The 23957-nt window shown below is 50.5% G+C and overlaps 1 protein-coding gene across 1 annotated transcript in view; it reads left to right on the top strand.

The window, feature by feature from the left end:
* Positions 1-23957, top strand: part of ABCA5 (ATP binding cassette subfamily A member 5) — a 279957-nt gene that overhangs the window by 241829 nt on the left and 14171 nt on the right. The window contains exons 27-37 of the mRNA XM_075351788.1: positions 7001-7092; positions 7186-7303; positions 7478-7595; positions 7676-7767; positions 8334-8506; positions 9023-9098; positions 9181-9275; positions 9357-9476; positions 9574-9723; positions 11172-11251; positions 18724-18779. Of these exons, the coding sequence (XP_075207903.1) occupies positions 7001-7092; positions 7186-7303; positions 7478-7595; positions 7676-7767; positions 8334-8506; positions 9023-9098; positions 9181-9275; positions 9357-9476; positions 9574-9723; positions 11172-11251; positions 18724-18779 (1170 nt within the window). The remainder of the gene's footprint in view (positions 1-7000; positions 7093-7185; positions 7304-7477; positions 7596-7675; positions 7768-8333; positions 8507-9022; positions 9099-9180; positions 9276-9356; positions 9477-9573; positions 9724-11171; positions 11252-18723; positions 18780-23957) is intronic.

Genomic DNA, 23957 nt, shown 5'->3' with positions numbered 1-23957 from the left:
TGGGCATTGCGGCACAGGGCTACGGCTCAGCAGGTGTGTCAGGCAGCGACGTGGTCTAGTCTGCACACTTTCACGAAGCACTATCAAGTGCATACCTATGCTTCGGCAGACGCCAGTCTAGGTAGGCGAGTCCTTCAGGCGGCGGTTGCCCACCTGTAAGAGGAGGGCCGTTCGGCTCCTTTTATTGAGGTATTCTTTTACCCACCCAGGGACTGCTTTTGGACGTCCCAATTGTCTGGGTCTCCCAATGGAGCGACAAAGAAGAAGGGAATTTTGTTTACTTACCGTAAATTCCTTTTCTTCTAGCTCCTATTGGGAGATCCAGCACCCGCCCCTGTTCCCTTCGGGCTGGTTGTTCTTTTGTGTACACATGTTGTTCATGTTGAATTGTTCTTTTGGTTCATGGTTCAGTTCTCCGAACATCCTTTGGATTGAGTTTACCCTAGACCAATTTATAAGTTTTCTCCTTCCTGCTTTTGCACCAAAACTGAGGAGCCCGTGATCCACGGGAGGGTGTATAGGCAGAGGGGAGGGGTTACACTTTTTAAAGTGTAATACTTTGTGTGGCCTCCGGAGGCAGAAGCTATACACCCAATTGTCTGGGTCTCCCAATAGGAGCTAGAAGAAAAGGAATTTACGGTAAGTAAACAAAATTCCCTTCATTTTTTGAGGGCGACGGTTTCCTTTTGGGACCGATCTCCCACTACCATCAACGGGCGGGAACGTGGAGTGTCGCCTCCACGTACCACCTCCTGCGACGCTAGCTCCTGGGCTGGACGACGGGTTCCACAGACACCGATTTTCCAAAGCCCAGGGTAGAGGCCTGTGCCCCTATAGCCCAATTCCTCAGCCCCTCTTTGCAGGCTCTGAGTTGAATATGGCACCAATTCCTCAGCCCTTCTTTGCAGGCTCTGAGTTGAATATGGCACCGGTGTGACCGGACACAGCAAGCTGACTCTGCTATTTTCACTGCCTGATCTGAAGCAGTGTTTTAAGGTGAGATCCCCCTGACTGGTTTCCCAGACAAAGGGAGAAAAGACGCTGCAGGGAAGGCTCCCAGGACATTTACAGTATTTATTATGAGAAAGTCCCTTGCTGAGTGCAAGGAGGAGAGCCCCAAGGATCCAGCACACACAGTGTTAACTTTTCTGTAGCTTGCTGGCTGGAGGAGGGGGGAAGTCACTCCTGTTTGCAGAAAGTCCTGCAGATAATTTCCCAGTGGCAAGGGGAGGGCCCAGGGCTCAGGGACTCACGCTGTTTATTTGCTCTTGTTTTTTTTTGCTCTAGCAGAAAAGCCGGCTGATAACCACCAGTGAGAAGCTGTGTGCTGACTGGAGGGAGAGGGAGGAAAACTATCAGACGCTCCCTTCCCGCCGTTTTTTACTACCCACAGCAGGGGGGGCACACTGACTTCATCTCTTCAGCTCTTTTAGCGCTTTTAGCCCCGCCCCCCGCGGCCGCGATAAGCCCCGCCCCCCAGGAAAGCGTTTCGAAGATCTCCATAGAGCTTAAACCTTCCTGAGGACAGGGCCATCGGCTGATTCTGGTGAGGTGCTTGCTTCACTTGTAGCTCTGCTGACCATTACTCCCCCTCCTGGCATACTCCTATTAGGAACATGCAGAATTCTAAGGGCACTAGGCGTGCTAAGGTCCACATAGTCTATTATTCAGCCTGCACTGCCTGCCACGGTGAGCTACCACGTAAACACACCTCTTCTCTCTGTGAGTCCTGTGCCCCTATAGCCCCCCAAGACCCCCCTGCCACCACCGCCGCAACCGTCAGCCCAGAGCCTAGGGCTCCCAGCCCACCGGAATGGGCACAGTTCCTGTCCCAATCTATGGAAAAACTGTCACAGAACCTGGTGCTGGCTATGCAATGTCGTCCTCCACACCCTTCTGGGTCCCTGGACGGAACGCAGCCTGAGGATACCCCTATGGAGGATCCTTCTGAGGTAATCCGGGCACATGCTTCACCGGTTGCAGGGATCAGGAAAAGAGTACACGGCCGGGTGTCTCCAGCGGGCTCTCCCTCGGGAGCACACAGGGCAGGCTCTCCCACACGCTCCACAGCTTCTGAAGAGCTGGAGGAGTGAGAATGCTGTTTATACCAAGAGGATTCCTTGGTTTCAGCCTCCCCAGATGATCAAACTGCAATAAACTCCCTTATAGCAGCAATCAACCAAACTCTGCACGTGGAGGATCCCCCATCCACTACCACTGACCATGCGGTCTTCTTTAAGAGGGCAAGGAAACCCCAAAAGGCTTTCGCTGATCACCCAGAGTTTCAGGATATCCTCACAAAGCAAAGGGAGAAGCCTGACAGGCGCTTCGGTAACCGAAAACTCATGGATTCCCGGTACCTTTTTGCCTTACCTGCCCCTAAGGGCTGGGCCGATCCGCCCTCGGTCGACCCCCAGGTCTCCCGCCTTACCACAAAGACGCTCCTGTCTTTACCCGATGGTTCCTTCGCCCGCTCTTTTTTTGAGGCTGCGGGTTCCTCCTTCTCGCCCTCCTTTGCCGCTGTGTTGGTCGCAAAAGCGATCTCGGTCTGGGCAGAATCCCTTAACACTTCGCTTGAGGAATCCCAGTTCACTCATACCTTCACAGAGGTAACAGCTCAAATTGCCGCTGCGGCGGAGTACCTCATGCAGGCCTCCATGGACGCTGCTACCTGCGCATCGTTTGCCGCCTCAAATACCATAGCCATCCGTAGAGCTCTCTGGCTCCAACAATGGCGAGCGGACTCTGCCTCCAAGAAGTCTCTCACGGGCCTTCCCTTTTTTCCATTGTTTGGCGAACGTCTGGACAAGTTCATTTCCGACGTTTTCCCTCCTCATGACTCCTTCGGCGCCCCGGAAGACACACTCATTGTAGGAGGTCGACTACGGCTCTTTCATCACATCTGGGCTGCCGCCTCAGACGACAAATGGGTGTGAGACCTTGTGTCTTCCGGTTACCACATAGAATTTCAGACCCGACCCCCGAGTCGGTTCTTTCTCTCAAACCCCCCAAAGACTCGAAAATGAAGCAAAGCTTTTTTCTCAGCAATCCACTCGCTCCCAACAGCAGGAGTGATAATACCTGTCCCAGATGACGAGAAGTTCTGGGGTTTTTATTCCAACCTCTTTGTGGTCCCCAAAAAGGATGGGTCAGTTCGACCCATCCTGGATTTCAAACACCTAAACAAACATGTGCACGTACGGAGATTCAGAATGGAGTCCCTAAGGTCCATTATTGCATCCATGGTCGAAGGGGAATTCCTCGCCTCCATAGACATCAAGGACGCGTACCTGCACATACCCATCGCCCCAGATCACCAAAAGTTCCTCCGCTTCGCAATTCAGGACTCTGGGATCTTTTCTCCCAGTGAACTGGCTGGTCCTGCCACGGACGCCAGCCTCCTAGGCTGGGGAGCAGTGTACCAGCACCACACTGCTAAAGGACGTTGGACGACCCAGGAGTCTTTCCTACCCATAAACATCCTGGAACTCCGCGCGATCTTCCTCGCGCTTAGAGCGTTCTGCCCTCTGCTAGCGGGTCGTCAGATTCGAGTCCAATCGGACAATGCGACAGCTGTAGCCTATATCATTCGGCAGGGGGGCACCCGCAGCAAAGCGGCTTATCTCGAGGTCCACAAGATCCTCAGCTGGGCCGAATCGTGGGGTTCAGTGATATCAGCGGTACACATACCGGGGGTAGAGAACTGGGCAGCAGACTTTCTAAGTCGCCAAGGCCTGGCCGCCGGAGAATAGTCTCTCCACCCAGATGTGTTTCTACACATCTGCACTCGCTGGGGCACACCAGACGTGGACCTAATGGCCTCAAGGTTGAATACAAAGGTACCCGCGTTCATAGCCAGGTCACGCGACCCGCAGTCCATCGGCGCGGAGTCTCTAGTCTGCTCCTGGCACCAATTCCGCCAGCCTTACATATTTCCACCTCTACCCCTGCTGCCGCGGGTAATCAGGAAGATCAAGGCAGAGGGAATCCCGGTGATACTGATAGCACCGGACTGGCCCAGGCGCGCCTGGTACGCCGAATTAGTACAAATGCTCACAGACGCACCGTGGCACCTTCCAGACATCCCAGACTTGCTGACCCAAGGGCCCATTTCCCATCAAAACTCCAAAGCCCTGAAGCTGTCGGCATGGCCATTGAGACCTGGGTGTTAACAAGAGCGGGATTCTCCCCCGCGGTTATTTCCACCATGATCAGCGCCCGAAAGCCTGCTTCATCCCGCATTTACCACCGTATGTGGAAAATCTTCCTTTCATTGTGCAGGGAAACTAACGTCCAGCCTATGCCTCTGGCTATCCCCAGAATTGTCGACTTTCTACAGTCTGGCTTGCAAGCGGGGTTGGCTCTCAGTTCCCTTAAAGGGCAGGTCTCAGCGCTCTCAATCTTCTACCAATGCCGCCTGGCTCAAAAACCGCAAGTCAAGACCTTCCTCCAGGGCATTTCCCATCTAGTTCCCCCATACAAACGGCCGCTGGAACCATGGGACCTCAACCTCGTTCTGGACGGTCTCCAGATGTCTCCCTTTGAACCCCTCAAGGAATCCTCCCTTGCTCTTCTGTCCTGGAAGGTAACATTCCTCGTGGCAATTACGTCCATCAGACGGGTTTCGGAGCTAGCAGCACTCTCTTGCCGCGAGCCTTTTCTGATCTTTCACCAGGACAAGGTGGTTCTGCACCCCCTTCCGGATTTCCTTCCAAAGGTTCTTACCCCGTTTCATTTGAACGAGGACATTGTTCTGCCTTCCTTTTGTCCACACCCGGTTCATAGGGTGGAAAGGTCTCTGCGTTCGTTAGACCTCGTCAGAGCTTTCAGATATTACATATGCAGGACAGCCCCCTTTAGGAAAACAGACTCTTTGTCCGTTATTCCTGAGGAGCCTAAGAAGGGACAGGCAGCTTCAAAGGCGACTCTGGCTCGCTGGATTCGCTCTGCGATCCAGGAAGTCTACCGCTTGCAACTCAAGCCCATTCCTAGTGGGCTGCGGGCTCATTCCACGTGAGCAGTTAGCGCTTCGTGGGCCATTCGGCATCAGGCTTCAGTGGAACAGGTGTGTAAGGCTGCGACCTGGTTTAGCCTACATACGTTTTCAAAGCATTACAGAGTCCATACCCAGGTTTCAACTGAGGCAAATCTGGGTAGGAAAATTCTGCAAACGGCAGTAGAGCACCTCTCATAGTAGGCGCTCCAGTCTGTCTGGGACTGGTTCCTAGTCCTTGGGTTGTGTTGTCTTCTTTTATGTTTCCCACCCATGGACTGCTTTAGGACGTCCCATGGTCCTGTGTCCCCCAATGAGGCATCAGAGAAAAACGGATTTTTGTGTACTCACCGTAAAATCGTTTTCCCTTATCCATCATTGGGGGACACAGTACCCACCCTGTTGCCCTGTTGGGCCTTGGTTCTCTCAGTACCTTATTTGGTTATGACTCTTCTTTTCTCATGTTCCTCTGTTGATAAGTTTTTACTGTTTTTTTCTCCTACTGCTTGTGTACTAAAACTGAGTTTGCCTGGCCCGGCCAGGGGGTGTATACTGCAGAGGAGGAGCTATGCTTTTGCATCTACTTAGTGTCCTCCTATGGATAGGCAGCATAACACCCATGGTCCTGTGTCCCCCAATGATGGCTAAGAGAAAACGATTTTATGGTGAGTACACAAAAATCCGTTTATTTTAAATAAAACACCGAAAAATGCTTTATTTTAAATAAAACACAAATAAGCCTTGTCATTCACCCTTTTATTAACCCCCCCGAAACACACAGCTTCGGCATAATCCACGTCCTCCGATGCTTGCATCTAGCCGCGACTGACACTGACACACTACTGAATGCAGCCTCGCAGCGAGACAGTAGAGGTAACCACAGGGCATTTCCCTCGGCTGGTAATGTGAACTCACTACCGCTCGGGAGAAATGCAACGATCTGTCCCCTATCTGTCTATTTATCTATCTATCTCAGAAGGAAATTATTTTTTTTTTCCAATGTGCTTTATTGCATTGAATGCAATAAAACACATGTACCAACCTGCACGCGGCAATACCGCGGTAAAACCGCAGTAAACCACGGCAAACCGCATGCGGTTTTCGGGTGCGGTTTGCCGCGTTTTTTTTTTTACCGCGAGTGCGGTAATCTTTAAGACCCTGCGGAATTTTCTTAAGAGAATTCCGTTTTCCAGTGCGCACAGGGCCTAAGGAGGAAGAGGATTGATAAATTCCACAGCCACATCATAGGAGCTTGTAGAAATAGCTTTCTGTCCTTCATGTCACGGAAGCCGCGGAGTCTCTGCAGTAGCAAGGTAATATAACTCAGCAGATTCTTTCCTGAGATGAAGCAAGAAGGGACTGTATTGTTAGGTGCCAGAGGTGGAAGATGATGGATTCTGTATAGAGTCTGCTTCCAGTGGCAAAGCAGACAATGGAAATTGCTTTCAATCTTACTTATCGGCGAAGATACATTCTCTTGAGTAGCATGGCAGTAAAACTGAGAAGGCTCTTTCTACAATGGCAGTAAGAAGGTGTTATACTATCAGCTGCCAGAGGGGAAAGGAAATTAATTTTGGTCAGAGCCCACCCCCAGAAGCAGAACAACCAGTGAAAATAGCTTTCTGTCCTGCTTGTCAGGAAAGGAGTAAAGAATTTGCAGAATATAGGCAGAATAGATGAAAAGGCTTCCTCTGCAGGGATAGTAAGAAGGTGCTATACTGTCAGCTGCCAGATGGAGGAGAAGACTGATTTAGCCCAAAATTTCTCTAGGCAGCAATAAGGAGAGACAAATGAAGGCAAATAATACATTTTTCATCCTGGAAACACTGCAAATGACTTTCAAAAGGATTTTTAATATGAAAGTGACTCGTGGGATAACCCCTTTAATCCATTAAGCCCCAGTGATTATTCCTTGTCCCATTTCTGAGCAGCTCATTGTAAATAGTAAAGCATTAATGCATCCAATGGGCATATGAAACACTGATATATGGGTGCATTTCTTTCCAGCCCTATCTGCAGTGTGTGATCTTACTCCTAATCCTGGGTTACCTGGAAGTAAAGAATGGAGGCAAATCCATAAGAAAAGACCCTGTTTTCAGGTACGTCGTTATATATATGGCAGCTGTAGAAAGTGAGGACATTTGAAGGAAAGTTCACTAGAATGGAAATATTGTACCACCTTCTCGTTACAGGACGAAAGATAAGAAAAATAAGACGTGGAAGTTCACGGAAGTCCCTGAAGATGAAGACGAGGATGTGCGGGTGGAAAGAGCTAGGGTTGGCGAGTACATGGCATCAAACTGCTACGAGGTATGAGCATTCATAAACTAACCTTTAACGGCCCAGTCATTTTTTGTTTTTTCCTTCCCTTATTCCTAGACCTGTACCTTTTCTATTTTTCCTTCGTCATTGCCACGTCGGAGGAGGACTTGTTTGCGGTATGATTTGTAATTTTGAACGACATCTGCTTCTCTTCTACCCCAGAAGCCCGCCATCATGGTCAGCGGTCTACACAAAGAATATCAAGAAAAAGGCAAAACCATCATCGGCAAGACAATGAGAAAACTGGTGGCTAATAACATATCGTTCTGTGTAAGAAAAGGTAAGTTCGGTCGTTGTGGAGAAAGCATGTAGCTATTTGTATAGCAACGTCTCTCGTGGATAATCAGCTTTTTTTTCTAGGAGAGATCCTTGGATTGGTGGGGCCAAACGGAGCGGGAAAAAGCACATTACTGGATATGATGGTTGGTCAGACAGAGCCTAATGCTGGACAGGTCAGTGGTCCTACTTATTTGTCAGCTATTATACACCCTCTGCATGTTTGTCAGCTGTTATACACCCTCTGCATGTTTGTCAGCTGTTATAGACCCTCTGCTTTTTTGTCAGCTGTTATACACCCCTGCTTGTTTGTCAGCTGTTATACACCCTCTGCTTTTTTGTCAGCTGTTATACACCCCTGCTTGTTTGTCAGATGTTATACACCCCTGCTTGTTTGTCAGCTGTTATACACCCTCTGCTTTTTTTGTCAGCTGTTATACACCTTCTGCTTGTTTGTCAGCTGTTACACACCCCCTGCTTGTTTGTCAGCTGTTATACACCCACTGCTTGTTTGTCAGCTGTTATACACCCTCTGCTTGTTTGTCAGCTGTTATACACCCTCTGCTTGTTTGTCAGATGTTACACACCCTTTGCTTGTTTGTCAGCTGTTATACACCCACTGCTTGTTTGTCAGATGTTACACACCCTTTGCTTGTTTGTCAGCTGTTATATACCTTCTGCTTGTTACTCAACTGTGTGATGTGGGTTGTATTAATGTATCCAATCAATATTATGTCCATAGATTTTAATTGGTGACACAGACTCTGCAGAACGTGGGAGCGACGCTGTACGATTTGTGGGGTATTCACCCCAAGTTAACCATCTGTGGCCGGAGGTGAAACTAGAGGAACACCTCGAGACCTATGGATCCATCAAAGGCATGAGCAAGAGCAACCTGAAAGAGATCATTAAAAGGTACGAAGTCTGAATATAACTGCACATATCTCTAAACCCTTTTCCCAGATTTTCGCTTTTGTTTATCCTCCCCTTTTCCCTAGAGCCATAAACTTTTTAATTCTTTGCATTTACATCGACTTATCAGGGCTTCTTTTTTGCGGGACAAGTTGCACTTTTTAGGGAAAATGAAATCCAAAAGGGGTGAAAGGATGAGAAAAAAAAAATGCATTTCCACCATTATTTTTTTGTTTTGTTTTTACGGCATTCATAGTTAATAGTCTTCTTAGGAGTACAAAGGTAGTGGCGGTGACGGGCTTTAGTAGGTCTCTGGCTGCCATGGTAAACCATTGTCACCTTGCAATTATGGCAAAATTAAATCCTGCTGTCACTGATTGACATTTAAGTGGTTGAACAGCAAGGATCGGAGCTTGCTCTGATCCCTGCTGTTGGAGGCAGGTGCTGGCTGTATGGCACAGTTGATACTCAGGCCAGTGGCATTGCCGTCCTCACCTCTAATGGCTTCTCTGATTACAGGATAGCAGAGACTTTGGACATGAAGGAAGATCTCCGTAAACCGGCTAAGAAGCTTTCCTTGGGAACCCAGCGAAAGGTGATTTTAACCCTTTTAGACCTTACCGATAGATAAACAATTTTGCCGGGATATGGCTATGAATATACCGTTTCCTTTCTAGTTGTGTTTTGCGCTAAGCATGCTGGGGAATCCTGACGTCGTCCTGCTCGATGAGCCCTCCAACGGCATGGACTCCAAGGCCAAGCAGCGCATGTGGTGAGCACGGCTGGGCTTTGCGGGGCTTTTCCATATCTTTTTATGACTTTGTCATTACTCATGGCTGCTATATGTCTTCAGGCAAGTGATACGGTCAACATTCAAAGGTAAAGAGCAGGCGGCGGTCATAACCACACATTTCATGGAGGAGGCAGAAGCTGTGTGCGACCGGGTGGCTATCATGGTATCCGGGGAGCTGAGGTGGGTGCAGTCCATAGATCTATTGTATGACCAATCACCTGGGGGTCATTTCTGAGATGTAACATGGTATTTGGTCTGTCCTTTCCTTTCTTTCCAGATATATCGGCTCAGTTCAGCATCTGAAGAGTAAGTTTGGTCGCCATTTCTCTTTAGATCTAAAGTTGGATGCTGACTCTGGGGTGCAGCAGATGGAGCTCCTACATCGGGAGGTCCTGAAACACTTCCCCAATGCCAGCCGCCAAGAGAGGTACGATAAGGCTCAACCAGATCACCTGTGCTGCCCCAAAATGGGTACAAATAACAGCTGTCAGTAGCATCGATTGAAGGACGCTGTTGGGTTACGTATTATGGAAGCCAAGGCTTAATAAAGTCTGTCATCTTTAGGTCTTAATAAGAGAGTGCTGACAGGCCAAAACACTGCAATACAGACACATTACACTAACTGTGTCCTCGCCCGCCTACCGCATGCCTATGATTAGCACCCCGCAGCTCTGTCTATTGGACAACCACATCCAGCACCTTTACACTTCCACATGTGTTTGCGCACCCTGCTCTTCCCTAGGTGCATTGCAAATAGCCTCTTCACAGAGGAAGAGAACAGGACCTCCAGTGCCACTTTTTTGGAGGTGACAATTCTAAAATTCACTATCGACCCATGCCGCATGAACATCAAGGTTGTAACTTCTAACCAAAACCCCATTTATGGACAACTGGTCCAAGGTTCTTAAACCATGAAAAAAGGAAGGGATATCCAGGAAAGCAAAAAATTAAAACAAAATATTTATTTCCCATATTTAAATCCATGATGAACAGGAAAAAAAATCGTTAACCCTAGAAAGTGCAACCATAGAAATCTACCATAGAAAACAAGTGACCTAGCAGGCCTGCGAGGTCCCAGGTATGCGTTCTAGGGTTAAAAAACAATCAGAGTCAGATGACGCGTTTTGGATCAGCAAGGTCTTTAGTAATATCATTTTTCATTCTACAAGGTTCTTAACCCTTCAACATCGCGAAGAAGGAGTCTGGTTGGCTGGGTGAGAGGTCTTCCTTTTTCTGAGAGTGCCAAGGTGGTGTAGGAACACTCATAGGCCATACAATGAAATATGTAAAGAGCGTCTCCTCAGAGGAAGAGCTACAGATTTCTAGTGCGGCCTTTTGTAGCTAGAAATCCTTGAAGCCAACCAGATTTCTACTTTGCACCAAGGAGGAGTAAGAATCCTGAAACAGCTGTGGATGTCTTTTTGTTTTGGAGCCAGGCCCTTTAAAGGGTCATTATTGACTTCTAGGATGGCTCCCCCCAGTAGAACCTGCTGTCTTTCTCTAGAGACGGTATTTGCACTTCTATAGGCCATTGGTGCTCCTTGGGAAATATGATTTCCTTTGCAAGTTTAGCTGATTCCTCAAGGAGAAACATTACCCTTTAGACCCACCATGTGCGCGTTGTTCACTGTGCGTGCTTACCTTCTGCTGTTAGGACAGCGCTTGCGCCTCTATAGTTTTAAGGGAGATGTAGCACGAGTGTGTCATGGATGAAGAAGGCCGACAGAAGGACGCCGTTCTCAAAACAATAGCAAGAATGGGGGAATTTCCATCAACTTTTTCATACAATCCCACTAGTTAATTTCATTGGGTGATATTGATATCTGTTGGTACGAATAGAGCTCATCACCAATAATATAATTGTCCTGATTTCAGCTTTGCTTCGTTGATGTCTTTCAAAGTTCCTAAAAGTGACGTCCAGTCCCTGTCGCAGGCGTTTTTCAATCTGGAGCAAGGTGAGATTCTCATCAGTTATTATGGAGCAACCATGATTAAAGGCAGCCTAGAAAAACTTTTTGGGGCCAATCCATCAAGCTCGGCGTAGCGCACGCATGTGCCTAAGTGAGCTGCGCCAGACATACTACTCCAGTCTTGGACTGGAGTAGCATTTCTGGTGTACAAATTGCCAGGGCTTTTGATACATTGGATGGGCATGCACGGTCACGGTTCCTTACACCAATTTAGCTGATTAAAACTGGTGTGAAAATGTCCAAAGTCACAAAATTGTATTACTTTTCAAACCTCTTACTTTAGTTTACTGGCGTCAAAGCTTTGATGAATCAGCCCCCTTCTCTTTATGATAGGCTCTTAATGTCACATCTTTTGGGTCTACCTCCAAGCCCACCTCGACCATTCAATTTTCTGAAACGAGCCACTATGCATCGTCCCTCCTCCATCATTAACCAGGAACAGTGCCACTCTTTAGATAGTGGCTGTGTCTGGTATTGCAGCTCAGTCCTATTTACAGCAGAGTCACTACAAAATGCACAGAGGTGCGCCAGGTAAATAATGAAGGCAATGTATCGATCACCGCAACATTTCACCAGCAGTGATATATTATTCATGGTCATCAATATTTAACCCCTTCCAGTTATAGAATTTACATCTACGTTGCATGCGAGTCTATGGAGATGACTTAGGAGCTGAGCCGCCTCCATACATGGCAGGTATCAGCTGTGTTAAGCAGCCAGCACCTGCTTCTAACAGAAGTGACTGGTGCTAGCTCTGATCACTGCTGTTTAACCATTTAGATTCCGCTGTCAATTTTTGACAGCTACATTTAACCCTCAACTGGTGAGGTGGGGTTTGCAACACGCCAGGGAAATTATGTTCAGCTGGCATTCATTGGAAAATGCTGGTATGAATCATCAATGTATTACATTTTCCGATACTTGCGGGTGTCAAAAAGTTGATATACTCATGTGTAATCAATCGCCAATAAGAAAATGATTAAAACAAATGTGATCTTTGCATTTTCTGTAAAAATTTGAGATTTCTAAACACTGGGGTATATAAGCCCCACATCATCAGTTGCGTGACAAAAATCCCACCTCACCAGTTGAGGATTAAAAGGCAGTGATCTGTGTGCATTTCCCATTAAAGGCTGATCAGCATCCGTCCCCCCCCAATGTCAAGATGACATCACTGCCATCTTTGTACTCCCTTGAAGCTCAGTCAGTGACATGGCTTCATAGGAGATCATTATTTTTAATATATACTGTAGTTTTGCTGTATATAGCATAAGCAATCGCAGGTTCCAAACCCCAGGAGGATTAAAAAATATAGTAAAAGGTAATATTTTAAAAAATATTTATTTCTTTGTCGCTCCATTGGGAGACCCAGACAATTGGGTGTATAGCTTCTGCCTCCGGAGTCCACACAAAGTATTACACTTTAAAAAGTGTAACCCCTCCCCTCTGCCTATACACCCTCCCGTGCATCACGGGCTCCTCAGTTTTATGCTTTGTGTGGAAGGAGGCACACATCCACTCATGAATCTCAGATTAGTTATATCGGTTGGAAGAAAAGTGGGCCCCCACGGGGCCCCCGGCATGTTCCCTTCTCACCCCACTATGTCGGCGGTGCTGTTAAGGTTGAGGTACCCATTGCGGGTACAAAGGCCGGAGCCTCATGCCGTCTCCTTCACCATCCCTTAGCGGCTCTGGGAGAAGTGGGATCCTGAGCGGTTATCCATCCACTGGGACCGTGCTCCCTCCGCAGCCCCTGAGGGAATCTGTCGGACAGGAGTTTATTTATCCTCAGGGACCGTGCCCTGCATCACTAAGGTACTCTGTATCCCCATGGGGGATGTGCATGGAGCGCCTTTATCCCGGACGCTGCAGCAGCTGCTTATTTGTGACGGCCGGCGGACTTCCGCGCCGACCGCGCCTGTTTGTCGGCCGCGGTCTTAAATTTACTCCCCGGCTTCAATTGCCGCCTAGTAGCAAAACTCCCGTCCCCGGGCCTGTCTATCAGGGGTAAGTGCGGGACGGCCGGCCTGACGTCGGCTGTGAGGGCCGGAGCATCCTGTATGTTTCCTCCCCCCTCACTGATCACTGTGGGGACTCCAGATTCCCGCACTTTTTCTAACGCCGCCCACGGCTCCACTCCTCCCCTGAGAGCTCCGGCAGCCATTTCTTTGGCATTCTGCCTGTGAAAGATTTCCTGGAAAGAGCTCTGCAACGCTGGGAGACCTAAGGCAGGGAATCTGAAGGACACACACTCCGCTTTTTAGCGGTCGGTAAGCCACACCGGTCACCCGGTGCTGGTCCCCTTAGGGTGCCGGATTAGATACTTTATATATATATATACTTTATATTTATATATTTATATATTTCTGTTCGGTCGGGCTGTATACCCTTCCCATATACCCTCAGTGATCACTCTCCTAGGAGACAACAGCATGTCGTCCACAAGGAGCAAGGGTGCCAAGGTACAGGGTTATTTTGCGACCTGTACCTCTTGTGCGGCTAAGTTACCTGCGGGTTCCACCTACCCTCACTGTGAGCAATGCTCGACCCCTGTTTTGCTTCCTCAACCTGAGCCTCGGTCACTAGTGGGCCCTTCGGCTCAGGTAGAACCCCTTGCTCCCCCTGTCCAGGCGGCAGGGACAGAGTTTGCAGTTTTTTGCTGAAAAACTCTCTGAGTCACTCTCACAATCCATGGCTCAGTCTATGAAGCTTTACAGTCCAGACCGGTCCTTACACAAGCCCCGGGGCCTGTTGGATCTTTACCTCCAGGCCCCTCTCTGTCCGCGCCGCAGCACGTTCCCAGGGGGGCCCTAGGTCTCACGTGGAGGACTCCGGCCCGGACCACAGTCCCAGACCGGCTAAGCGGGCCCGCTGGGAATTTTCCCCGACTTCTTCACGCGTGAGGACTCTCTGGAGGCGGACGTCGCAGCTCAGGGCTCTGACACTGACGTTGCTCTCAATCTTGATACACCTGAAGGGGACGCCATAGTAAATGACCTTATCTCGTCCATCAACCAGGTGTTAGATATCTCTCCCCCGCCGCCACCGGTAGAGGAGTCGACTTCTCAGCAGGAGAAACACTCTAACTTCAGAGATGCTGTCCAGAAGCCCAGAGCGGTTCCGGACAAGCGCTTTAGTAAGCGCCTTACTGACACACGTTACCCCTTCCCCTCTGACGTTGTTAAGGGTTGGGCTCAATGTCCCAAGGTGGATCCCCCAGTCTCTAGATTGGCGGCTAGATCTGTGGTATCGGTTGCAGATGGATCATCGCTAAAGGATGCCACTGACAGGCAGATAGAGCTCCTGGTAAAGTCCATCTATGAAGCCACGGGCGCGTCTTTTGCCCCGGCCTGTGCAGCCGTGTGGGCACTACAAGCTATCTCAGCTTGTCTGACTGAGATTAATGCGGTCACACGTAATTCTGCTCCGCAGGTTGCGTCTTTGACTTCTCAGGCGTCAGCTTTTTTTTCCTACGCCATGAACACAGTTTTAGACTCTGCTAGCCGTACAGCGGTGGCATCCGCTAACTCTGTGGCAGTCCGCAGGGCCATGTGGCTGCGCGAATGGAAGGCAGACTCGGCTTCCAAGAGGTTCTTTAGCGAGCCGATGCACTTTTTCAGGCGGTGAACGCTCTGAAGACAGAAGGAGTTGTGATCCCTGTTCCCCTCCAGGAACATGGTCGCGGCTTTTACTCCAACTTGTTTGTGGTGCCAAAGAAGGACGGCTCGTTCCGTCCCGTTCTGGACCTCAAACTGCTCAACAGACATGTGAGCACCAGACGGTTTCGGATGGAGTCTCTCCGCTCTGTCATCGCTTCGATGTCACAAGGAGACTTCCTAGCATCGATCGACATCAAGGATGCTTATCTCCATGTGCCGATCGCACCCGAACATCAACGCTTTTTGCGTTTCGCCATCGGGGACGAACACCTTCAGTTCGTGGCATTGCCTTTCGCCCTGGCAACAGCCCCACGGGTGTTCACCAAGGTCATGGCATCTGTTGTGGCGGTCCTACACTCTCAGGGCCACTCGGTGATTCCCTATTTAGACGATTTTCTGGTCAGGGCACCCTCTCAGATGGCGTGTCAAAACAGCCTTTCCGTCGCTCTGGCGACTCTCCAGCAGTTCGGGTGGATCATCAACTTCCCAAAATCCAAGTTGACACCGACCCAATCACTGACGTACCTTGGGATGGAGTTTCATACTCAGTCAGCAGTAGTCATGCTACCGCTGGACAAGCAGCTTTCGCTGCAGGCAGGGGTGCAATCTCTTCTTCGGGGTCAGTCACACCCCTTGAGGCGCCTCATGCACTTCCTGGGGAAGATGGTGGCAGCGATGGAGGCAGTGCCCTTCGCGCAATTCCATCTGCGGCCACTCCAGTGGGACATTCTCCGCAAATGGGACAGGAGGTCGACTTCACTCGACAGGAACGTCTCTCTTTCCCTTGCAACCAAGACGTCACTTCAGTGGTGACTCCTTCCCAACTCTCTATCGCAGGGAAAATCCTTCCTACCCCCCACCTGGGCTGTGGTCACGACGGACGCGAGCCTGTCAGGGTGGGGGGCGGTTTTTCTCCATCACAGGGCTCAGGGAACCTGGACTCCGATAGAGTCATCCCTTCAGATCAATATTCTGGAGATAAGGGCAGTGTATCTAGCCCTATTGGCCTTTCATCGATGGCTGGAGGGCAGGCAAATCCGGATCCAGTCGGACAACGCCACTGCCGTCGCATACATCAACCACCAAGGCGGCACTCGCAGTCGTCAAGCCTTCCAGGAAGTCCGACGAATTCTGCAGTGGGTGGAAGCCACAGCTTCCACCATCTCCGCAGTTCACATCCCGGGCGTAGAAAACTGGGAAGCAGATTTTCTCAGCCGACAGGGCATGGACGCGGGGGAATGGTCTCTTCACCCAGACGTGTTTCGAGAGATCTGTCGCCGCTGGGGAACGCCGGACGTCGATCTCATGGCGTCACGGCACAACAACAAAGTCCCGGCATTCATGGCCCGGTCTCAAGATCACAGAGCTCTGGCGGCGGACGCATTAGTTCAGGATTGGTTGCAGTTTCGACTGCCCTATGTATTTCCTCCTCTGGCGATGCTGCCCAGAGTGCTGCGCAAGATCAGGTCCGACTGCCGTCGCGCCATTCTCGTCGCCCCAGATTGGCCGAGGCGGTCGTGGTACCCGGATCTGTGGCATCTCACGGTGGGTCAACCGTGGGCGCTCCCAGACCGCCCAGACTTGCTGTTTCAAGGGCCGTTTTTCCATCTGAATTCTGCGGCCCTCAACCTGACTGTGTGGCCATTGAGTCCTGGCTCCTAGCGTCCTCAGGGTTATCTCAAGATGTCATTGCCACTATGAGACAGGCCAGGAAACCAACGTCCGCCAAGATCTATCACAGGTCTTGGAGGATCTTCTTATCCTGGTGCTCTGATAAGGGTTTTTCTCCCTGGCCCTTTGCCTTACCCACTTTTCTTTCATTCCTTCAATCCGGAATGGACAAGGGTTTGTCTCTCGGCTCTCTCAAGGGACAAGTATCGGCGCTATCCGTATTTTTTCAAAAGCGTCTAGCCAGGCTTCCGCAGGTCCGCACGTTCCTGCAGGGAGTTTGCCACATAGTCCCACCTTACAAGCGTCCGCTGGAACCCTGGGATCTTAACAGGGTGCTAACGGCTCTTCAGAAACCACCTTTCAAGCCGCTGCGGGATGTCTCTTTATCACGTCTTTCGCAGAAGGTGGCATTTCTAGTGGCAGTTACATCGCTCCGTAGAGTGTCGGAGCTGGCAGCGCTGTCATGCAAAGCCCCCTTCCTGGTTTTTCACCAGGATAAGGCGGTTCTGCGTCCGGTCCCGGAATTTCTCCCTAAGGTGGTATCCCCTTTTCATCTCAATCAGGATATCTCCTTACCTTCATTTTGCCCTCATCCAGTTTACCAATGTGAAAAGGATTTGCACTCGTTAGATCTGGTGAGAGCTCTCCGGCTCTACGTGTCTCGCACGGCGCCCTGCACCGTTCAGATGCGCTCTTTGTCCTTGTCGCTGGCCAGCGTAAGGGTTCGCAGGCTTCCAAGTCAACCTTAGCTCGGTGGATCAAGGAACCGATTCTTGAAGCCTACCGTTCTTCTGGGCTTCCGCTTCCTTTGGGGCTGAAAGCCCATTCTACCAGAGACGTGGGTGCGTCCTGGGCATTGCGGCACCGGGCTACGGCTCAGCAGGGTGTCAGGCAGCTACCTGGTCTAGTCTGCACACTTTCACGAAACACTATCAGGTGCATACCTATGCTTCGGCAGACGCCAGTCTAGGTAGGCGAGTCCTTCAGGCGGCGGTTGCCCACCTGTAAGAGGGGGTCGTTGTCGGCTCTTTTTATCGAGGTATTCTTTTACCCACCCAGGGACTGCTTTTGGACGTCCCAATTGTCTGGGTCTCCCAATGGAGCGACAAAGAAGAAGGGAATTTTGTTTACTTACCGTAAATTCCTTTTCTTCTAGCTCCTATTGGGAGACCCAGCACCCGCCCCTGTTCCCTTCGGGCTGTTTGTTCTTTTGTGTACACATGTTGTTCATGTTGAATTGTTCTTTTGGTTCATGGTTTTCAGTTCTCCGAACATCCTTCGGATTGAATTTACCTTAGACCAATTTATAAGTTTCCTCCTTCCTGCTTTTGCACCAAAACTGAGGAGCCCGTGATGCACGGGAGGGTGTATAGGCAGAGGGGAGGGGTTACACTTTTTAAAGTGTAATACTTTGTGTGGCCTCCGGAGGCAGAAGCTATACACCCAATTGTCTGGGTCTCCCAATAGGAGCTAGAAGAAAAGAAATTTACGGTAAGTAAACAAAATTCCCTTCATATATATTAGAAATTGCCCGAAAAAAAAGTTTTAATCCGTCCCCTTTTCCCCAATCCAACTTTAAAGTATTAAAAAAAAAATCATATTTCTTATTGCTGCTTCACAAAAGTCCGATCTATGAAATTAGAAAATGAATTGAAATGCAGTAGAAAAAAATAAAAACACCTAATTGGCACTTTTTTTGTTTTTGGCATCTCGCAGCCCCCACAAATTGTAATAGAAAATGATCAATGCATTGTGTGTGGCACCAATAACTACGTCAGCTCGCCCCGCATAAAGACAAGTTATAAGTCTTGTAACACGGGAACAAAAAACTAAATTTTTTTATTCTACAAATTTCTGAATTTTTATTAAGCCTCTAAACTAACAAAACCACTGTGTTGCACTCGCAGGGGGTTGGACCCGATGAGCCTTGAGGTCTCTTCCAAGTCTCCCAGTCCCTCTCTTCTATGACATGAACGGCTTAATTCAAACTTACAACTAGCCCTGTCTATTTAAAGAAAAAAAATGTGGATCGTTTTAGGGGAGGGGAAAAACCCCATCCAGTTATGAAGGGGTTAATATAGATGTTATGGATTAAATTGAGATTTATTTTCTGTCCTTTTTCTCCAGTAAAGCGTTCATTCAACGTGGAGGAGTACAGCTTTTCACAGTCAACACTCGAACAGGTAGGTAATATTAAAGGGGCTTTTCCAAGGCGTGTGTGTGTGTGTGTGTGTGTGTGTGTGTGTGCGCGGCACATACGTATGTATATTTATATTTAATGTGTGTGTACGTATATATAATAATATTGATATATATATATATATATATATATATATATACAGCTGAAACCGGAAGTTTACATACACCATCTATAAAGACACATCTGCATGTTTTTCTCACTATCTGACATGAAAGAATAAACCTTTCCCATTTCTTTATCGTTCCTTTGGGAGACCCAGACCATGGGTGTTTAGCTTCTGCCTCCGGAGGACACACAAAGTACTACACTTAAAAGTGTAGCTCCTCCCTCTGAGCTTATACACCCCCTGATGAGCAGACTCAGCCAGTTTATCGCTTTGTGTCAGGAGGCATACATCCACACATGCATTCTCATCTGATTTCTTTGATTTTTGGAAAGAGTTTGAAGAAAAGCGGGTCCATGTCTGGACTCCCGGCATGTCCCTTCTCACCCCACTGTGTCGGCGGTGTTGTTAAGGTTGATTTCCAAGGCTGGAGCCTTACATGCCGCGCTCCTTCTCCATCCCTCATGGGCTCTGGCTTGAAGTGGGAGCCAGCACGGTCTCCATGCCTAGCAGGAGACCGGTCTCCATCCGCAGCCCTTCAGGACCCTGCTGGATCGGAGCACTCATCGCCAGGGACATGGCCCTGCCGCTCGGCAGCTAAGTACCTGAGACGTTTATGTTGGGGGTCCCTGTGCTTTATTGTTTGGGGGAGAGTGTGTTTGCTGTGTTTTTTTGACATTTCCAGCGGGTTCTCTAGCTGTTGCACGAGAACCACGCCGATGGTGCCTGCTCGTCGGCTTCGCCGCTCAAATTTAGGCCCCGGCTTCGCCGGAGGCCTAGTTTCTGTTTCACTGCCCTCGCATGTCACTCATGCAGAGGGACAGGCTCGGCTCCGCCCGGCGGCCGTTCTGCACAGGGGAGGGACACTCCCCACTGCTGTGCGTGTCTCCTCCCCTGTAGGTTTCTATGGCCCTCCAGATCCCGCTCTCAGAGCAAAGTCCCGCCCCCTTTCTTCGCTCCGGCGGCCATTTTCTCAGAGATTCACTCAGACGCTGGTCTGCGCTCTGCATCCCTGCTGGGTGCTGTGTTTGGAGGTCCGGGCTTTGGGATCTGGAGGGCACACAAACCGCTTCAGCGGTCTGGTAAGCCACAACCTCTGGTTGTGGACCTCTGTATATACTCTCTGGGGTTCATTCTCTTGCAGAGCCCCCACTCCAGCAGCATGTCTCACACGAGGAGCAAGGCTCCAAAGCTTTATTCAGTATGCACTTAATGTAAGCTCCTGCTGCCTGAACCGAGCATCTATCCACATTGTGATGCCTGCTCTAACCTGGCGGTGCCTCAGCCTGGAGTCTCACCCCCAGTGGTCTCTCAGGCTGCTCCTGCTCCTGTGGCTGAACCCCCGGCTTGGGTAGAATCCTTTTCTAGGTCTATCTCCCAGTCTTTTGCTGAGTCCGTGGGACTTCTGTCCAGGACTTTGCTGAACATGCATCAGCCCCCTTCACAGGGTGCCTCTGCTGCTAGGGGTCTCTCAGGACCGGAGCTCACAGAGGATTCATCATCTGGTCCCAGACCCCGTCCTCCTAAGAAGAGACGCAGGGTTCCCTCTCCTTCCTCGTCCCGCGGCTCTGATTCAGGAGCTGACTCACAGGATGAGGAGGATGCCTTTACGGGGGGCTCGGAGGTTAACTCCATGTACCCCATTGATCTGTCCGAAACTGACTCAGATGTTAGTGATTTGATTGCTTCATTAATTCTGTACTGGATCTCAATCCGCCAGTATCAGAGGAGCAACCCTCTCTGGCAGAAAAGCACCAGTTTACCTCGCCTAAGAGAGCAAAGAGTGTGTTCTTTAACCACTCCAGTTTTCAGGCCGCTGTGACCAAGCCCAGGGCCTGTCCTGACAAACGCTTCCCAAAGCGTGGTTCTGATGACCGCTTTCCCTTTCCACCTGAGGTGGTCAAGGAGTGGGCTCATTCCCCAAAGGTAGACCCCCCGGTGTCTAGACTCTCAGCCCGGACCGTTGTGTCGGTGGCTGATGGCAGTGTGGGCTCTCAAAGCCATCTCTGCTTCTCTAGAGGGGATGCATTCCCTCGCCAGGGAATCTATGCCCGAAATGGTTGCCTTAACTTCCCAAGCTTCAGCTTTTTCATCCTATGCCATGTCTGCCATGCTGGAGGCTTCTCACCGCACTGCGGTGGCTTCGGCTAATTCCCTCGCTATCCGCAGGATCTTGTGGCTTCGAGAGTGGAAGGCAGATGCTTCTTCAAAGAAGTACCTTGCTGGGCTCCCTTTTGCTGGGTCCCGGCTGTTCGGTGAACAGCTGCATGAAATTATTAAGGAAGCTACTGGCGGGAAGAGTACTTCCATGCCACAAACCAAAACCAGGAAACCTGTCCAGGGTAGGAATCAGTCGAGGTTTCGTTCCTTTCGTTCCTCCAACTGGTCGTCCTCTAAGCCCTCGGCCTCGTCCACTAACTCAGCCAAGGACCAGAAATCCAACTGGCGCCCAAAAGCGCGTCCACAGAAGACTGCAGGAGGTGCTGCCGCTAAGGCAGCCTCCTTGTGACTATCTGTCAGCGTCAGCAACGTCCTTAGTCGGTGGCAGGCTCTCCCACTTTGGCAACGCGTGGTTTCAACACGTCTCCGATCAGTGGGTGAGGGATATTATCTCCCACGGCTACAGGATAGAATTCTCTTCCAGCCCGCCAAACAGATTTTTTCTCTCAACTCCCCCCTGCTCCAAGTCCGCCGCCTTCTCACAAGCCGTGGCATCCTTGCAGGCCAACGGAGTAATTGTACCGGTTCCCGCCCGGGAACGGTTCAGAGGTTTCTACTCAAATCTCTTCCTAGTCCCCAAAAAGGACGGTTCCTTCCGGCCCATCCTGGATCTCGAGCTTCTCAACAAGCATGTTCAGGTGCGGCACTTTCGCATGGAGTCTCTGCGATCAGTCATTGCTTCAATGACCCAAGGGGATTTCCTGGCATCCATCGACATCAGAGATGCCTATCTGCATGTGCCAATTGCAGTTTCACACCAGCGTTGGCTACGTTTTGCAATCGGAGAAGATCATTTCCAATTCGTGGCTCTCCCCTTCGGGTTGGCCACAGCTCCTCGGGTATTCACCAAGGTCATGGCAGCAGTGATTGCGGTCCTGCACCTACAGGGGTTGGCAGTGATTCCTTACCTGGACGACCTTCTAGTCAAGGCTTCATCCAGCGAGGACTGTCAGCGGAGTGTCTCGCTCACTCTCGCCACTCTAGCCCAATTCGGGTGGCTTGTCAATCTTCCCAAATCCACTCTGACTCCGACCCAGAGTCTCACGTACCTAGGGATGCAGTTCGAGACTTTGCCGGCACTTGTGAAGTTGCCCTTAGTCAAACAGCAGTCCCTCCAACTGGCGGTGCGCTCTCTGCTGAGGCCCCGCCGTTATACCCTCAGGCGCCTGATGCAGGTGCTGGGTCAAATGGTGGCGTCAATGGAGGCTGTTCCCTTTGCCCAGTTCCATCTGCGTCCCCTGCAGCTGGACATTCTCCGCTGTTGGGACAAGCGGCCTTCCTCCTTGCACAGGTTAGTGGCTCTGTCGCCACAGACCAGGAGCTCTCTTCAGTGGTGGCTTCGGCCCCTCTCTCTGTCCCAGGGGCGCTCCTTCCTGGCCCCGTCCTGTGTGATCCTCACCACAGATGCCAGTCTATCCGGCTGGGGAGCGGTATGTCTCCACCACAGAGCGCAGGGCACTTGGACTCCGTCCGAGTCAGCCCTTTCGATCAATGTGCTGGAAACTAGAGCCGTGCTTCTGGCTCTCCTAGCTTTTCACCACCTGTTGGCGGGCAGGCACATCCGAGTCCAGTCAGACAACGCGACAGCGGTTGCCTACATCAATCACCAAGGCGGGACACTCAGCCGCCTGGCAATGTTGGAGGTACAACGCATCCTTCAATGGGCGGAGGACTCCAAGTCCACCATATCCGCAGTCCACATCCCAGGCGTGGAAAACTGGGAGGCAGATTATCTCAGCCGTCAAACCGTGGACAGTGGCGAGTGGTCAATGCACCCGGCAGTGTTTCAGTCAATCTGCCGCAACTGGGGCACTTCGGACGTGGACCTAATGGCATCCCGTCACAACAACAAAGTTCCTGTTTACGTGGCTCGCTCCCACGATCCTCAGGCATTCGCCGCGGACGCTCTGGTTCAAGACTGGTCCCAGTTTCGTCTGTCCTACGTGTTTCCCCCTCTAGCTCTCTTGCCCAGAGTCCTGCGCAAGATCAGAATGGAGGGCCGTCGAGTCATCCTCCGCCAAGATCTATCACAGGACTTGGAAAATTTTCCTGTCCTGGTGTCGCTCTTCCGGCCATCCTCCTTGGCCATTCTCCTTGCCGACGCTTCTGTCCTTTCTACAGTCCAGTCTGCAGCTAGGACTGTCCCTCAACTCTCTCAAGGGACAAGTCTCAGCTCTGTCAGTGCTGTTCCAGAGGCGTCACGCCCGGCTGGCTCAGGTCCGCAACTTCATGCAAGGCGCGTCTCGCATCATTCCGCTGTATCGGCGGCCCTTGGATCCCTGGGACCTTAATTTGGTTCTCACAGTTTTGCAGAAACCCCCCTTTGAGCCTCTTAGGTAGGTTTCTTTGTTTCGTCTTTCACAGAAAGTGGCCTTTCTGGTGGCCATAACTTCCCTCAGGAGAGTCTCCGATTTGGCTGCGCTCTCTTCGGAGTCACCTTTTTTGGTTTTTCATCAAGACAAGGTGGTTCTCCGTCCGACTCCGGACTTTCTTCCTAAGGTGGTCTCTCCTTTCCACCTTAACCAGGACATTACCCTACCTTCCTTTTGTCCGGCTCCTGTTCATCGCTTTGAAAAAGCCCTGCGTACTCTGGATCTGGTGCGTGCTCTCCGGATCTATCTGTCTCGCACCGCTGCTCTTAGGCGGTGCACTTCTCTTTTTGTGCTAACCACAGGTCGGCGCAAGGGCCTCTCTGCTTCTAAGCCAACCTTAGCCCGTTGGATTAGGTCAAACATTTTGGATGCCTACCAGTGTTCTCAGGTGCCTCCCCCGCCGGGGATCAAGGCACACTCGAACAGAGCTGTCGGTGCCTCTTGGGCTTTTAGGCACCAGGCTACG

This window comes from Anomaloglossus baeobatrachus, chromosome 5 (genome assembly GCF_048569485.1).
Source record: "Anomaloglossus baeobatrachus isolate aAnoBae1 chromosome 5, aAnoBae1.hap1, whole genome shotgun sequence".
Classification (NCBI taxonomy): domain Eukaryota; kingdom Metazoa; phylum Chordata; class Amphibia; order Anura; family Aromobatidae; genus Anomaloglossus; species Anomaloglossus baeobatrachus.
Note: the sequence above shows the minus strand (reverse complement) of the source record. Positions and strands in the feature narration are given on the sequence as shown.